Genomic DNA, 18,069 nt, shown 5'->3' with positions numbered 1-18,069 from the left:
AGGTTCTGTGAGGGTGATTGCGGGAGGGCGAAACTCGACCTTTGCCCCTACACCTGTCTGTGTTTGGCCCCCGTTTATCTGGGTGGTATCCACGGAAAAACCCTCTGGTACACATGTGAACTGTTCCTCTAATACGTGCAATTATACATTGTGTTAGAATGCCACGTCTCACCCCTCTGCCATTGTTACCCGCTTGCCTAGATACATTCCTGTTTCTGTTAAAGCTCCTAGCTCTATGACTCTGTTTCGGTCTTGCAGCCACGGCCGTCTTGCTGCTTGCTGTGGCTGGCGGCGGACTGTGGTGCATCTGTAGGCTGCAGGCCCAGAGACAGAGGGACCATGTGGTATTGGCACAGGCATTTGCTGCACTTGAACTGGGACAGCCTACACAGGTGTGGTTGACCATGCTTAAGGGTTAGCCTAGTTTTGGGTTGCACCCGCTCCTACCCCCAGGTATTTTGGCAGACATGGCCTTTGCACTCTGAGGGATTTCTCCCATTGCACCAGATAAGGCATGTCTCCTATCCCACAGCCAGCCTTTGCACACCTCCGAGTTTTGCTCATTGCACGAGGTAAGGTGGTTGCTGGTGAAAGTGAGGCTCTGCAACCTTGATCGCACGGTTGAAGGACGGTGCTGAACGGTTGCTCAGCTCTCATTAAATTAATAAAACGGGGAGATGTGGGGCGCGGTGACAACGCCATTACAAGATGGCGCCGATTTCCGGTGGCCCGCCTGTAGTAAACAAGTTCAGCGCATGCGCAGAGTAAGTCCTGGCCTGTTCTATAAGTATGCATATGAAGGATCTTAGCTTGGCCTATCAGTAATAACCCTCGAGCGCTTTTAACCTATCCCCATCACTTCCCCCCTTCCTTAGAGTATATAAGTGTGTGAGAGCTTGTGCTCAGGGTCTTCCGCATCATGCAAGTTTAAAGGGAACCCCATTAAAGCACGGTCAGAAGAACTCCAGTTGCCGCGTCTTCCTTGCTGGCGAGGCGGGCGCGACAGCATTCGACAAAATTCAGCACCTTTTTATGATAAGAACTCAACAAAATAGGTATAGAGGGGACTTATCTCAATATGGTAAAAGCCAAATATGACAAACCCACAGCTAACATCATACTGAATGGAGAAAAACTGAAAGCATTCCCACTTAGAATTGGAACAAGACATGGCTGCCCTCTAACATTGCACTTTGTTATTGAACAAAGTGCAATCAGACAAAAGAAGGAAATCAAGGGTATTGAAATTGGGGCAGAAAAAGTTAAACTATCAGTATGATCTTATATCTAGAAAACCCCAAAGATTCTGCCAAGAGATACTGGAATTGACAAGTAAATTCAGCAAAGTCTCGGGTTACAAAATCGATGTAATAAATCAGCAGCATTCACATATACCAACAACAGCCAAGCTAAGAACCAAATCAAAGACTCAATGCCTTTCACAATAGCAACAAAGAAAATAAAACACCTAGAAATACATTTAACTAATGAGGTGAAATACCTCTACATGGAGAACTACAAAACACTGAGGAAGGAAATAGCAGAGGATATAAATGGATAGAAAACCAACCACGTGCACAGATAAGTAGAATCAATATTGTTAAAATGTCCATACTACCTAAAGCAATCTACAGATTTAATCCAATCCCTATTAAAATACCAACATCATTTTTCACAGATCTAGAAAAAATAATTCTACACTTCGTATGGAACCAGAGAAGACCCCGTATAGCAAAAGCAACCTTAAGCAAAAAGAACAAATTGGTAGGCATCAATTCTACCAGACCTTAAGCTATACTACAAGGCTATAGTAACCAAAACACCATTGTAGTGGCACAAGGACAGAGATATAGACCAATGAAACAGGACTGAGAGCCCAGATATAAAACCATCTTCATATTGCCATCTGATCTTTGACAAAGCAGACAAAAACATACACTGGGGAAAAGAATCCCTATTCAATAAATTGTGCTGGGAAAATTGGATAGCCACATATAGAAGACTGAAATAGGATCTACACTTCTCACCACTCACAAAAATCAACTCACGATAGGTAACAGACTTTAACCTAAGGCATGAAACCATAGAATTCTAGAAAAAAATGTTCAAAAAACTCTTACAGACAGGCCTAGGCAAAGAATTTATGAAGAAGGCCCCAAAAGCAATCACTGCAACAACAAAAATAAATAAATGGAACCTGATTAAATTAAAAAGCTCCAGCATAGCCAAGAAAACTATCATTAAAGTGAATACACAACCTATAGAATGGGAGAAAATATTTGCATGCTATATATCCAATAAGGGCAAATAACTAGAATCTATATAGAACTCAGGAAAAATTAGCAAGAAAAAAAATCAAACAACCCCATTAAAAAGTGGGCACAGGACGTGAACAGAAACTTTTCAAAATAGGATAGACTAATGGCCAAATAAACATATGAAAAAAATGCTCAACATCTCTAATCATCAGAGAAATGCAAATCAAAACCACAATGAGATATCACTTATCTCCAGTGAGAATGGCTTTTATCAAGAAGTCCCAAAACAACAAATGTTGGAGTGGATGTAGAGAGATGGGAACACTCACACACTGCTGGGATATTGCAAACTAGTACAAACTCTATGGAAAGTAGTATGGAGATACCTCAGAGAAATAAAAGTAGAACTGCCATTTGATCCAGCAATCCCACTACTAGGTATTTACCCAAAGGAAAAAAAGGACAGTCCATTAAAAAGACGTCTGCACTCAAATGTTTATAGCAGCACAATTCACAATTACAAAGATGTGGAAACAACTCAAGTGCCCCTTGGTACAAGAGTGGATAGAAATAAAATGTGGTATATGTATGCCATGGAGTACTACTCAATCATAAAAAGAAATGATGAACTACCTCTTGTATTATCCTGGACGGAGCTGGAGCCCATTCTACTAAGTGAAGTAACACAAGAATGGAAAAACAAACACGTGTACTCACCATTCAATTGGTACTAATCAATCAAAACTTATGTGCACATATATGCAAGTAGCAGTCATCCGGTGTTAGGTGAGTGGGAAGGGGGAGGAGGAAATGGGTACACTCACATCTAACAGGTGTGGTGTGCACTGTCTGGGATATGGGCACGCTTGTAGCTCTGACTTGGGTGGTACAAAGGCAATTTACGAAACCAAAGCGTTTGTACTCCCGTAATATTCAAAATTAAAAAAAAAGAAAACATGAGCAAATTCCTTTATAGTGAATGCCCTTCTACCATGACAAACTCCAAAAGCCGTAAAAAAAAAAAAATAAATGAACTTACTTATGGCAAAAATTAAATAAAAAGCTGAACAAACAAAATCTAAAACAAAAGGACAAATGACAAACTAGGAAAAATTATATGAATCTCAGATCACAGACACAATGAACTTATTTCTAGGAAATGGAAATGGCTGTAAAAAGACCAACAACACAAAAGAAAAATAGGCATGAACAAGCAGTTGGCAGAAAAAGCAATACAAATGGCATCTTAAAAATACTGACTCCTAATCAATAAGCATATTTTGTCTCACTATTTATATCTTTATTTTTTCTGAGCAATGTTTTATACTTTTCAGTTTACAATATGGCACATTATTCATTAAATTTATCCCTAAGTTTTGCTGCTGACATAAATTGTATCATAAGTGTATTTCAGTTTCTGATTATACATTGCAATAGAAATACAATTAATTTTTGTATTCCATGACCTTGCTAATGTCACTTATTAGTTCTAGTACTTTCTTTGTAGATGCTATCAAGTTTGGTATAAAATGGCCATTTTGTCTGCAAAAAAAGACAGTTTTGCTTTTTCCTTTCTAATCTGTATGTCTGTTATTACTTTTTCTTGCCTTATTACAGAATTCTATATCCAGAGAAAATATTCTTCATGAACAAATATTCTTCATGCCTATTTTTCTTTTGTGTTGTTGGTCTTTTTACAGCCATTTCCATTTCCTAGAAATAAGTTCATTGTGTCTGTGATCTGAGATTCATATAATTTTTCCTAGTTTGTCATTTGTCTTTTTGTTTTAGATTTTGTTTGTTCAGCTTTTTATTTAATTTTTGCCATAAGTAAGTTCATAAAAACATTTTCAGATGAGGAAAACTAAGAAAATCTATCACCAGAAGACCTGGTCTAAAAGAAGAGCTAAAAGAATTTCTTTGGACAGAAAGGAAATCATAACAGAAGGAAACTTAGAGACAGGAATAAAGGCTGAAATTTCTGGGTAAATATAATAACCTATTCTTTTCCTCTTGACTTTTTAAAGTTATATTTGATGACCGAAAGAAAAAATTATAACACTGTCTGATATGATGCTTAATGTACAGAAAGGTAATATTAAGATAACTGTATCATGAAGTGCGAAGGGTAAGAACCTGAATGGTGGTTAAGGTTTGTACACTCCACCTAAAATAGTAAAATGTTGCTGTAAGTAGCATGTGACAAATATGTATGTTTCTATATCTATATATAAATACACATATACACACACAAATACATTTTTAAATCCCACCTAGAGTAACCACTATAGATTTTATAAAAGAGATATGCTAAAAAATCTACACCTGCAAGTCTTATTCATATCCTTCAGGTAAGAATGATCATCTCCAGCTTCCTGTACAAGATCAATTGTTAACATTCTTCCTTACTTTTCTCTTCATTGTGTTTATACACATACATACTTTTTGTTTTTTTTAAATTATCTGAAACTAAGTTATAGCTATTAAATAATTTCACCCATAAATATTAATACTTCATCATGCATTTTCTAAAAATATAAACTTTCTGGCATATAGCCATAATACTTATACCTAAGAAAGTTAACAATTCAATAATACCATCTAACATATAGTCATATTCAAATATCCCCCAAAAGCCTTCTCAATTTTTTATTGGTAATTTTTTTCCTTGACCCAGGATCTATGAAGGTTCATATATTGCACGTGGTTGCTATATCTCTTTGTTCTCTTTTAATCAAAAGTAGTTCCCCTCACCTTTTTTGGGGGGGAGGAGGTTTTGTTTTTCATGACATTGAAGTTTTTGAAAAGGCCAATTGTCTTACAGAATGTCCCATACATTGTGATTCTGTCTCATTGTTTCTTCATAATTAGATTTCAGTTAATATTTTTGGCAAGAAAATTACACAGGTGAAGTTCTGTACTCTTTATTATGGACCCATGGAAAGCCTGTATCATTATTAACATTGCTAGACTTCATCACTTGATTAAGGTGGTGACCTTCAGCATCCTTCCATTATAAAAATATATTTTGCTCTTTGTAATTAATGTCTATAGGGTGATACTTTGAAATCATGTGAATATCTTCATTTGATTATTTACTTCATTTAATTTTTTGTCTTCCCCAGTAGATTGTAAGCTTCACAAGGGCAGAGATTTTTGTCTTTTTAATTCATTGCTATATCCTTAATCCTTTTAATTCTTTTTTAAATTCTTTTTAATCTTTTTAATTCATTGCTATATCCTTAATCCTGATAAAAATGTTCAGACATTCAATAAATCTATATTGAATGAATCATCATTAGCTGAATACCTCTGTATTCTGTACAAGACCACAAACAACTTAAGGGCAAAGGTGATGTTTTCTTAATCTTTGTATTTGTAGAAAATAAGCACAGTACATACCACATAATAAAGATTCAATTAATGCTATTTTAATTTTTAAGGACCATGAGTAAATAAATCAGTTACAAATATAGGCCTTACATGTTTTCCTCATGTATAAAGTGTTAAAAACTCTATTTAACTGTATTACTATAGGAAATAATGAAAGTTATTTTAACATTTCTTCTTAAACTATGATAAAGCAAAAATCCTAATTTGAAATTCAAGGTTCTCAGGAAAAAAGTATTAAATTATATAATACATACAAATTTTTGTCAGCTTTGTTTTGCCAGCTTACATATTTAATGGTGTTTTACTGATACAATGTTAAAATGCCAAATTCCTCTTTAAGCAATACTAAGTTACTTTACCTGTAATGCTTTTAATGTTTCCTTCAAACCTTCTATTTCTTTTTCTTTTATTTCTGTAGCAAGTTGATATTTTCCCTTTAAATAAAAGACTATATTTCAGTACTTTCCAATGTAAATGATATTACAAAAGGGTAAAATATAAGAGCTCAAGAACCAAAATCTCTACTTTAAACCTAAAACTTCACAGGCTTTAACCTCATATCTACATTATAAATTACATTTCTAATAACTTGAAAATATCATAAAATTATAATAAAGCCATTATATGCTTATAATTATCATGAAATGGAATGTCATATTATAACAAATCATTTTATCAGTAGAGCATTCCTGAGAACATATATAAACTTTATAATTATTTAATTCGTACAACTAGAATAAATATATTTTAATAAATAAAATACAGGTACATTTATTTATCTTATGACTGTAAGGATATGGGATAATTTTTAAAAGAAGGTCTTTTGCTAAAAATAAACTATAATTACTGTAAATGATATGTTCACTGATATAATAAAATATGTATTAACTACTAGATAACTAGAGAAAATATTTAGTGCCAGATAAATTTCTAGGTTTGCTGAAGTTGTATCCTCTTTGTCAGTTGGTCTTCACCCAGATGTAAGTCACTTCAACGTTTTTTAAAAAAGGTAATCACATTGCAAAGGCACTAGAAACATACTATAGTTAATAGAAACATTGCAGTAGCATGGTAAGAACATTAATTTGGGGGCTGAAGAGGTCTGAGTACTAGTCCCAAATTTGCCACTTTAAAGTGAGACCTTTGGCAAGTCATTTAACCTTGCTAGGCCTCAGTATTCTGAATTGTAAAACGACAGAAGTCAAGTAACATGATTATTTTGGGTCCAAGATTTTAAGCAGCTAACCTTCTCCATTAGTTTATTACTGCTCTTTTCTATTATGGTAAACAACTGATAATTAAATATATTTAGCTATGTTTTAAATTATTTTTAAAAAATTAATAAATACCTTTTCTTCTTCCAAGGCACACATCTTCATTTGCAACTGATAAACAATTTAAAAAATTAAAATACAGGTAGGTAAACTGTTAACAGTGATTTACACCGGTCAGTGAAGAGTTCAGAAACATTTTACACATCTATATTGTTTGAACTTAATATATGTTACTTTCAGATTCAGAAAATAAAATAAAGATATAAAAGGATAAAAAAGCCCATCAGTCAGGCATGATATAGTTCATGCCTGAATTCCTAGCACTCTGAGTGGCAGAGGTGAGAGAACTGCTTAAGGTCAGGAGTGCCAGACCAACTTGAGCAAAAGCGAGACACCATCTCTAAAAAAAATAGAAAAAAATTTAGCAGGCATAGTGGTGCACACCTGTTGTCCTAGCTCTCAGGAGGCTGAGGCAGGAGGATCACTTGAGCCCAGGAGTTTGGGGCTACAGCAAGCTATGATGATGCCACTGCACTCTAGCCATAGTGACAGAGCAAGACGCTGTCTAAGGAAAAAAAGCCAGTCAGTAAATGAACAATTCATTTATTTTTAACTCTTTTTTAGAGACAAGGTCTCACTATATTGTCTAGGCTATACTCCAACTCCTGGGAGCAAGTGATCCTCCTGCCTCAGCCTCTAAAGCAGCTGGGGGCCAGAGGTGCACACCACTGCGCCTGGCTGTAAATGGACAATTTAATCACACTGATTAGAGATATCAATCAACCTTGATAGTTTCATTTTCCCTTCCAGAAGTTTTTTCCTTAAATGTCTGAATATTTTGCCATCTACTCATAAATAATAGCATGTATCATTTTCTGAAGGTGTAATTTTTTGAATTAATATCATTTGTATTTGCATTGACAGTATGTATGTTCTGAAATTTTTTTTCAACTCATGCAGTGGTCTAATAACATTTTAAAAAATGATATTTCAAAATAGAAAAATGAAAGTATATGTGCCAAAGGAAAATTATGAAATATTCTAAGCAGCAATAAGGATATTAGCTAAAATTTTCAAGAAATAAAATTTTTCATTGGAACTTCCCTATATCCTTTTTCACACTTCCCACTTATATTCAAGAACCCTTTCTATGAGGTAAACACAAACAAAAAACAATGGAAAAAAAAGAACACAAGAGCACTTTCTCCTCTACCCTTCAGAAATGTGTATTCTTACCTTGCCCAAAAGGTCCTTGTGATAGCAGAGACACAGACTTGCTCTTTCCTAGAGAATACTATGCTATGCTTTTGGCTTCTGCTTCCTTACTCCTCAAATAAAACTCCCTAACTTTGGTTAGGTCTATCTCAAATTAAAGGAAGTAAGTCTGTCATTTGTTTAAACATTCATACAAAGGTGTAAATTATCAAGAACCTTTAACCCACTAGCGACATAAATTATATAGGCTTATTTCTTTAGGTGCCTTTCTTTTTCTAAATACACACACTTGTATAGAGATGAAGATAAAAAAGAAGGAAAAAAGAAGAAAAAATGATGATATAAGATAAATATAAGGAAAAAACTTTCAGAGAATATTTTACATGAACACATTTTCTTAAACTAGTATTTTCTAACTAGGAACTAAAGAAAAATTTGAGATAGTCAAGAAGAGCTACAGAATTCAAATTGGTTGAAGGTGTTGCTATTAATTTATTCAATCTTTTCTTTCTATTTTTCTACTTTTATTTCTTAGTTACTGATGGTTGACATTTACAGAGGCTTCGGCATGTAATAATTACCTCTCCTCATCCTTGACATACCCCTACTTACATCTCAATTTTTCATCATAATGTTATCAATCTACTTGGGTAAAGTGGGGTAATACAAAAAAGGTAAGATTCTAGGATAGTCTAATAAAAGAGAGAAAGAGGAAAGAGCAGGGAAAGAACACAAACACACACAACCCAGTTACTTAAATTATTTAAGACAGATGAAAACACATCTCCATCTCCAAGAAAACAGATTCCCCAATTTCCTTAACTTATTCGACTATTATATACTTTATTCATTTCCTACTTTCCATAATACCATCTTGTCTTTTTCATCTTTGGTGAGTATAGAGAACAGCTTGCCATAATATTCACGGAAGGAAAAGGAAATGCAGTATTTATAACTGTAGTTCTTGTCTATCCTTATGAAATTACCTGCTTTTTAAAAACAGCCATCGCTTCTTTGTGCTGCTTTGCTAATGCTTCGTTTTGATTCTGAAGAGTTTCCTATTTTAAAAATTACAAGAAGTTAAAATATAAATTCTAGTAACTCAATTTTAAATCTTAATTGCATTCACAATTTAAATAAAAGTTAAATATACTTTTTGCCTATATTATGCTATGCTCTTGAAACGCAACTTCAAACCAATTTTATTAATTTTTAATTGTCATGGAATCATTATACAAAAATACTGCTTCCAGTTGCTTCTTCATAATAAAAACACATTGCTTTTTAAATTTTTAAACTGGACGTGATTGCTTTGAAGCTTTCCTCAAGGAAAGCTTTCCCCTTTTAACTAAAAGTTATTATTATAACAGTCCTATTATATTAACAGTCCTAGTACATAAGGAGACTATATAGGCTTAGAATTTCCAGAGAAACAAATGTTATTATCTAAGCACTAATGTTTACCTGTCAACATATACATCTTTAAATTCACTGAAATAATTTTTTATAAAACCGAAACTACCCCAGGGAATTTTTGAAAAAAAAACCCACATATATGACTCCATTTTTTTTTCTTCCCTTCTCCCTCCTTTTTTGGTGGAAGTTGTATGTTCTGCTCTTTACAGTCAAGATGACTTTAAATTTTTTCTTCTATTTTTGTCAAAGTTAATAACTCTTATTTAAAAATTAGGCCTCAAAGTGGCAATTTTTTCAATTTTTTCAAATTTTTCAAAGTGGTACTTTCAAATTTATCTTGTATTTGCCTCCAGATTTCTAAATAATTACGTTATCAATTTTAAAAATGTACGTATTGATCTCCTGTTACAAAAGTTGGAAGTTCAGGTTTTTTATACAACTATTACCCCACACTACCTCCCCTATTCTTCCAATAGAGTTATATCAAAATCGTGGCTTAAATCAATACTCATTATTTACACTGCCATGACTATGTAATTATTATTCAATGTTAAGCCATGTAGTATGCCATGATATTTTTATTTCCATACAACTTTTTTCTGAAGTAGTTTAAAATATTTTAATTCCCATAGCCAATTTAAAAAATTAATACTACTTGTTCCATGATCTATATCAGTTGGCTCATATTATTAGATGCCAAAAAAAAAAAAATTGAATGAAAAAGGCAAAGAAAGAAGATCCCCAGAATGACTTAGGAAATCTCGAACTATATAGGAAACCATACAGATTTAGAAAAGCTTTAGATATTTGACAAAATCAGAGGCTATCCCCAAAGTTTTTCCTGTGAAAATAAAGTTAACTCTAATCCAGTCCTGCAAGGAAGGAAGAAGGAAAGAATGAGTCAACTGGAGACTTCAGGAATAGGCTTTTTGTGGAGTAGATTCTGAAGATGTAACATCTAGCTCTTCCCTTTTTGTGAATAGTCTTAAATCCAAAAACAAAGGATTTAATATGCAACAAATTTGAAATGGGAAATAGCTGTATTACCAAATCTCCAAATCCAGATCTTCAAAAAGGGCTTAGAACAAAATCAGAATAAACTGATGGCTTTACAGATAAAACAACTAAATACTCCCACTATAATTCATCGAGCACTGGGGAGGAATGGACCTCTTGGTAAAGTACACCTATAGCTACTTTTTATAAGCAGAAAAGACATTATAAAAATAATTGTCATGTTCTAGCTAAGAAAATAAAGGGGGAAAAAAATCAAATGGGCAAATCAGCGGTACTGCTCTGGGGGAAAATCCTGCACCAACTTCTCATTTTATCCTCAAACTTGCAAAGAGAAATTTCTCTAAATATTAAAAGAAACCTCTCCCTCAGAGTGAATGAACTACTCAGATAGTGGGTATCTCTAATAATCCACAGATTATTAGGCTTGTTTCAGCCTATAAGTGTTACCCTTGGATCCCCAAATAAGAAATATTATTTTCTCCTTTGTGACATCACACCCATTAACTTAAAAGATGGGGATCTATTATGTAAATTGAATTGCAACATTAAATTCTCCCCTGATCTTTTCTGTAAGATCCCTGAGGACTTTCCTATTCATAATCAGATCATAGCTAATTTGCATATTGACTTATTGGTACACTTGTGCATGATCAAACCAAATTGTAGAGCTCCATGAAGTGGTACCTTTGTGGGCAAAAAGTTTTACTAATATTGGCAGCAAAGTTCAGATCAACCCATCTAAACATCTACCTACATTTACAAAATACCTCTAAAACCAGAAGCTAAAGAAGAACAAAAGCCGATAGTCCAAAGGAGAAAGGATGAATTATACATTCTATCAGTCTTTAAACACTCTTGCTTCCCAGTCAAGAAACCAAATTAAGTGAGGATAAAGATTTGTTCAGGACCTTAAGGCCATAAACAAAGTAAAAATTTTACTCACTTCTTCATAATACTGAGCCCAAATACTATTTTATCTTCAGTGCTATCTGAGGCTGCATATTTTACCAATATATTTTATTTTTATCACTACATTTTAACACTATATGTATTCTGCTTTCTATGGTGTCCCTTTAAATCAAGATAGTCAACACCTATTTGTTTTTTCCTGAGAAAGTCAACAATTTACCTCTACAATTATACCTTGGAGATTTAGTGAGGAACCTTAAGGACCTTAAATTTCCCTGTAACACTACGGTTATATGTATGTGGACAAGGTTTTTTTTGCTGTGCTCTAAAGATGAGGAGCTCTAAGACTGATTCCATTTATCAACTTACTGTTTTAGCAAAGACATGAAAATTCCAAAAAAAGTTCAGAATTTTATCAGAACAAAGTAAACTATTTAGGGTATGATTTATCCCAAGGGGGTGAATCTATCACTTCTGATGAATTATAACCCATTCAATTATTTTCCAAGTCTGGTTACTAAGAGACAATTAAGAAGTTCTCTGCATTTCACTGGCCATTGCAGACACTGGGTTCCAAACATTTCTAAAATCACTATACCTCTATATAACTTAAGTCCTCAATAATGGAATCTCTCCCTCAGGAACTTAAACAAGAATTTTGTGATTTAAAAATTGCTCTTCAGGCCGGGCGCTGTGGCTCACGCCTGTAATCCTAGCTCTTGGGAGGCCGAGGCGGGCGGATTGCTCAAGGTCAGGAGTTCAAAACCAGCCTGAGCAAGAGTGAGACCCCGTCTCTACTATAAATACAAAGAAATTAATTGGCCAACTGATATATATATAAAAAATTAGCCGGGCATGGTGGCGCATGCCTGTAGTCCCAGCTACCCGGGAGGCTGAGGCAGAAGGATCACTCGAGCCCAGGAGTTTGAGGTTGCTGTGAGCTAGGCTGACGCCACGGCACTCACTCTAGCCTGGGCAACAAAGTGAGACTCTGTCTCAAAAAAAAAAAAAAAAAAAAAAAAAAAATTGCTCTTCAACAGCCCCCTTCCTTGGGACCTTCCTAATCATCATAAAGCTTTTTGACCTATTTGTACCTGAACAATGTAGGTAAGCCCTTAATACTCTAATAGAATACCACAAGGAATCCTCAGAATCCAATTTCTTACTACAGTCTTCCCTTAGACCTACTGGCAAAAGCCAACTCCTTGTCTAAGGGCAATATTATCAGCTGCTAAATTAGTAGAGGCTTCTACTGGCTTAGTTTAAGGATTTGTTTAAATTTCATGGTTCCTCATGCTGTACAATCTTTGTTGCTTACCAAAAACACAGTTCTTAAGAAGTACGCTCACCTCCTATGAACTCTTATTACTTTCTCCCCCACATATTTCCACTCAGTACTATAATACCTTAAAGCCCTCTATTAGAAAAATACCACATAATTTCACTTACATATGGAATCTAAAAATGACAAACTTTAGAAGTTGAGAGTAGAGTGGTGATTAACAGAAGCTGGGAGGTGGGAGATGTGGGGTGGAGGAAACCGGGAAATGTTGATCAAAGGATACAAAGTTCCAGTTAGACAAGAAGAATAAGGTTCTGAGATCAATTGCACAGCATGGTGACCATAATTAATAATAAAGTATATTTTTTTAAAACTACAAAAAAATAAGTATGTGAGGTAATAGATATGTTAATTAGCTTGATATAACCATTCCACTACATGTATGTGTATACATACACACACACATATAGGTATACCAAAACATTGTATTATACCCATAAATATATACAATTCTTTGATTAAAAAATAAAAATTTAAATAAAGAGGCATGAAAACTTTTAAAATACCTAACTCATTCCTCTTTTTTAATTTTTAATTTGCAAAAGCTATGCAATACTATTTGACAATTGCCCCCTAAAATTGCTAATAAATCCATCATATAATCTTACCTAATTTTACAGACATGCACACATGATTAATTTTACTTTTTATATATTATTCATTTTATAGATGTATATATACACATATGGTGTTAATTTTATATATAACATATAAACATTTGAAAAGGTTAAAATTAAATGTTTTTTATCTCTTAATGAAAAAAAAATATATATATATACACACACACACTAAAGTCTTAAGAGAGATGAGGATTGAACAGAGTACCTGGCAAACTTTGTTTCAAGACATAGTTTGAAGATCAGTAACTTCCTATGTAAAATATCTCTTTGATCTTTATTTCTCACAAATGTTGCTTACAGAGAAACTTTTTTTAAAAGCCTGGTACTCTTTCTCCATTATCCAAAGAAGGGGAAATCCATGATGATCTAGTCTCTGAGCAATGACTATACTTCAAAAAGATTTATTAGGAACTCTACCTAGATTAAATCTAGGTTTAATCTTTTTTGTTGATAGGTCATTTTTTGAAATTGAAATGGGGAAAATATAAGGCAAGATACACTGCAACAGTCTCAAGTGACACCTAAATTATGACTCGCTTCTCAGAGTTTTAACCAGCCCAGATGACAGAATTTATACTACTCAGCAAAACTTGCCAATTATTAAGAGATAATAGAGTTAACACTAATAGCAGCTACACCTTTGGAGTTATCTAGGGTTTTGTAATACTGTAGAAACAGTGAGGGTTTCTGACCTCGGTAGGAATCCCAATTTCACATGGTCAACAATTTTAAGTGCTCTAATGCTTCCTAAGCAGGTGGCTATCATAAAGCCACACCAAAAGGGATAACATAAATGCTAAAGGAAATGTCCTAATCTTTATGACACACAGGGTCCTAACCCTTGTGATATCCAAAAAGCCAAATATTTGGAGAAATTTAAAAAGGCTGTTTTGTAATGCTCACAATTGGTTCCAGAGTCTAAAAAGAAAACATGATTATAATTACAAAAAGAAAATCTTTCATTTAGTCAAAGCAGAAGTCTATATAATAAAAAAAAAAAAAAAAGAAAGAAAATCTTTCAGGACAGACACTTGGTGGCACCAGAGGACCTCAATGGAACTTTGCAAAAATTTTACATAAAATTATCCATCAGAGCAAGAACAAACTGAATATTACACTCAATTAGCATTGGTGGGGAAATTTTATTATGCTTGCTAAGGATGTCTCTGTTGCACATTTCTGTCATCAGCACCATTCTGGTAAAACTTTTATCCCTGTAAATCCAAGTCTTAGGGTCCCTATAATCACTTCCAAATGGACTTCCTAAAATTAACCCCTGCAATGGGTTCTGAGTGTTTTCTCATCATTGCTTACATCTTGTTAGGATAAACTGAAACTTTTTCTTGCCAGAGAGCTACAGGTCTATAAGTAGGAAAAAAACATTTGATTTTGTATTTCCAACCTGAGGATCTCCAGTGACAGAGGCATTCATTTTTTACCAGGACTGCAATTAGAGAACTTTGCAAAGCCTTGTCACTTATTTAGAAACTTCATTGCTTCCATCATCCTCAATCTTTAGGAAAAGTCAAGAGCTAATGGCATATTAAATCTAACACTCTTGAATTTCCATGAGCAAGAAAAGGTTACCTCTAACTCACAATACCATGAAGTCAATACTCTTGACACTCATTGGCTTTCACCATTTAAACTTGTTAGAAATTGCTCTACAAAGTTGACTACTTCTCTGATTTTGGACACTTCCTTACTTCAGACAAATGTGGTAAAGTACTCCAAGGGACTCATGCAATATTCTTTATAGTCTCATCACCAACAGATAAAAGTTGCCTTTCCTCTGTATGACTTAAAACTTGAAGATAATGTCTTCTGAAAATGATGCATCGTATCAGGTACTTGGACTACTAGCACGTGAGCTAAACTCCGGGGCATAGATCCTTGGACTCATGTCTCCTAAATGAACAGATACTAGGTTTGACTCGTCAATACTTGGACTGCCATTCATCAAGAAATTTAAAACTAAGAAGTCGAGAAAATTTCAGAAGCAGGTTGTCTTCGGAAAGAAACAGCTTCCACTGAAGAGCTTTAGATCAAGAAGGAAACTATTAAACATATGATATAGACAGCCTCCATCCAAGACCTACAGAATAAATCTAGATCAGGGGTCAACAAACTATGACCCACAGGCTAAATCTGGCCAACTGTCTATTTTTGTATAGCTTGTTAGCTAAGAATTGTTTTTATACTTTTTTAATGGCTAAAAAGAAAAAGAATTTTAAAAATACTTCAAATCACTTTAAAAATTATATGAATTTAAATTTTAGTGTCTATAAATAACATTTTATAGGAACATAGCCACATTTATTAAGTACTGCTCATGAGCTGTGTTCACATTACAACAGAGTTGAGTGGTAGTCACGGAGACCACATAGTCTACAAAGCCTGAAATATTTACTATGACTCTTTACATAAACACCAATATTCAATCTAGATAATCAGAGCCACAGATTGTGATGCTTTGGTTTGCAGACATTTATTCTTTATTTTCCTAGATATTTGCTTTCCTCTTTGTTAATAATCCAGAACCTTAAGTGAGTAAACACATTATTTATTAACTATGATATTTCTAAGGTCTTTATCCTTAATATTGCTCTCTACATTCTTGGTCACTCTATGGTATGAGTCCAATTAGTAACTGAAATTTGTTGTGATTTGGGGATGGTCTCTGTTCTTTTGGTTTAATACAGGTACTCTTGGCTGCTGGCTTAGAAGTGATCTATAAATTCTGATAACAATCTTTTCCTTAGTATTTTTCCATGTTGGTGTGTTCAAATATACAACTTCTGGAGTCTTAAATAATGTAGCGCGGCCACTATCTTATTAAATTATCCAACAAATGATCATCCAAGAAAAGAAAAGGAAAAATTGATATCTAGATACACACACACACACACCACCAGAAATAACCTTATATGCTATCATGACTCATCAAGCAGCATAAATCTTGACTGATAACATTCTAAATAATAAAGTTCCATTCTCCAGCTCAGGCTAAAGCAGCTAAGGGAGACTGAGAACTGAAACCACCTGCATCAATACAACAGAACTATTAGTACTAACAATGGAGAATACCTGTGTCAACACAACTTAGTTTCTGTTCCAGGAAACCTTCACCCAGTAAATATAAGACTATAAAAACCAATAAATTATATCACTGTTTCAAACTACAAAAAAAATTATCTGAGACAATAGTTTATTTGGGTAAACACCTCATTTACCAAACAATAATTTAGTCTCAAGATTAGCGTCAAGAGCCTTGTGTTGCTATATTCACTAATTTTAAAATATTGTGTTACAAAATTTGCCCAATCCCAATCAATACCCTGCCTTAAAAGATCTGTCTAAAGCCACTTGGACCTCATAGCCCTCTATATATTCCAATTCTGATTTGCCCCTTTTGAAACACTACTAAGATTCTGTAGTGTTTTCACTTACTGCAATGAGTTCTACTAAACATAGCTGCTTTATTAAAAAGTTCTTTGGTGATATTTTGGGGAATGCGACAAGGCACTTCTAATTTACACTGCCAACAACATACAAAAGTTCCCTTTTTCCTACAAGTTTGTAAAGTAAGTTAGGAATCTGGCTTTTTCTTCAGATGGAACCCAGCTCTAATACCACTTCTTGAATAATCTACTTTTTCCCACTGATTTGAAAGCCAACTTGACCATTCACTAAATTATCTCATGTATTTAGATTTCTGGCCTCTGTTATGTTCCACTGAATAACTATATACACTACCAAGCTATTTTAATTATTATAGCTTTATAATATGTTTAAAATCAAGTATGGCATTTCATCCTCTTCTTTCATAAAAATTTCTTGCCACCCTTGTATGTTATGTTTATTTCCACATAAACCTTTGAATCAGCTTAAGTGCCCTAAACATGCTCTTCATATTTTAAATTGGATTTATTAGACTTACTGATTAACTTAGTGAAACTAAGTTTTGATAACTTTATACCATTGACTCTTTCTATACAAAAACAAGATATGACTTCACATTCTAAAATCTGTTTTGAGCTTTAATTTGTACTTAGTTCTTTCTCTCTACAGATAGGTCTGTTTCCAACCTTTCCCTCATATAATCCAACCTTGGTTTTATATTCTTCACAATCTTGCAAATCTGTCTGGGCTCAAAATTCCAATAATTTCTAGTTTGGTCTAGAATTCTGATTCTGATTTGTTACCCCAAAAGTTCCTGTTTCAATAATGCCAAATACTACGAATAGGGACCATCATAATTAAGCTTGCAATTTTTAGCTGTTAAGATTACCTGGATGGAAAGGCATGAGAAATACTACCATAAATACTTCCCTACAAATAAAGCTACAGAGAAAATAAGAGCTGATACTTTTTTTTTTTTTTTTGTATTTTGTTACATTATATAACAACACTCTTGGAAAATACGCACTAGGTATGAGGTTTCATTGCTTTCAAAATATTCTAATTCCCCTGTAACATACAGTATGTTTCTCAGATATAAAATAGTTCACAGCATAGTAGTTTTCAGAGTTATCCTCAGTGTTATAATACAAAAAGGCTGAACAAAGTTTTTATTCTTGTCTTTTCGTAGTCCAAATGTTACCAACAGTTTTACTTGGGATTTT

General features: G+C 33.8%; 1 protein-coding gene across 1 annotated transcript in view; it reads right to left on the bottom strand.

The window, feature by feature from the left end:
* CCDC73 (coiled-coil domain containing 73) overlaps positions 1 to 18,069 on the bottom strand; it is a 122,871-nt gene that overhangs the window by 70,516 nt on the left and 34,286 nt on the right. The window contains exons 4-6 of the mRNA XM_076002050.1: positions 9,127 to 9,198; positions 7,001 to 7,036; positions 6,011 to 6,085 (exon numbers count right to left, since the gene is read on the bottom strand). Coding sequence (XP_075858165.1) covers positions 6,011 to 6,085; positions 7,001 to 7,036; positions 9,127 to 9,198 — 183 coding nt within the window. The remainder of the gene's footprint in view (positions 1 to 6,010; positions 6,086 to 7,000; positions 7,037 to 9,126; positions 9,199 to 18,069) is intronic.

Source organism: Microcebus murinus, chromosome 4 (assembly GCF_040939455.1).
Source record: "Microcebus murinus isolate Inina chromosome 4, M.murinus_Inina_mat1.0, whole genome shotgun sequence".
NCBI lineage: Eukaryota > Metazoa > Chordata > Mammalia > Primates > Cheirogaleidae > Microcebus > Microcebus murinus.
Note: the sequence above shows the minus strand (reverse complement) of the source record. Positions and strands in the feature narration are given on the sequence as shown.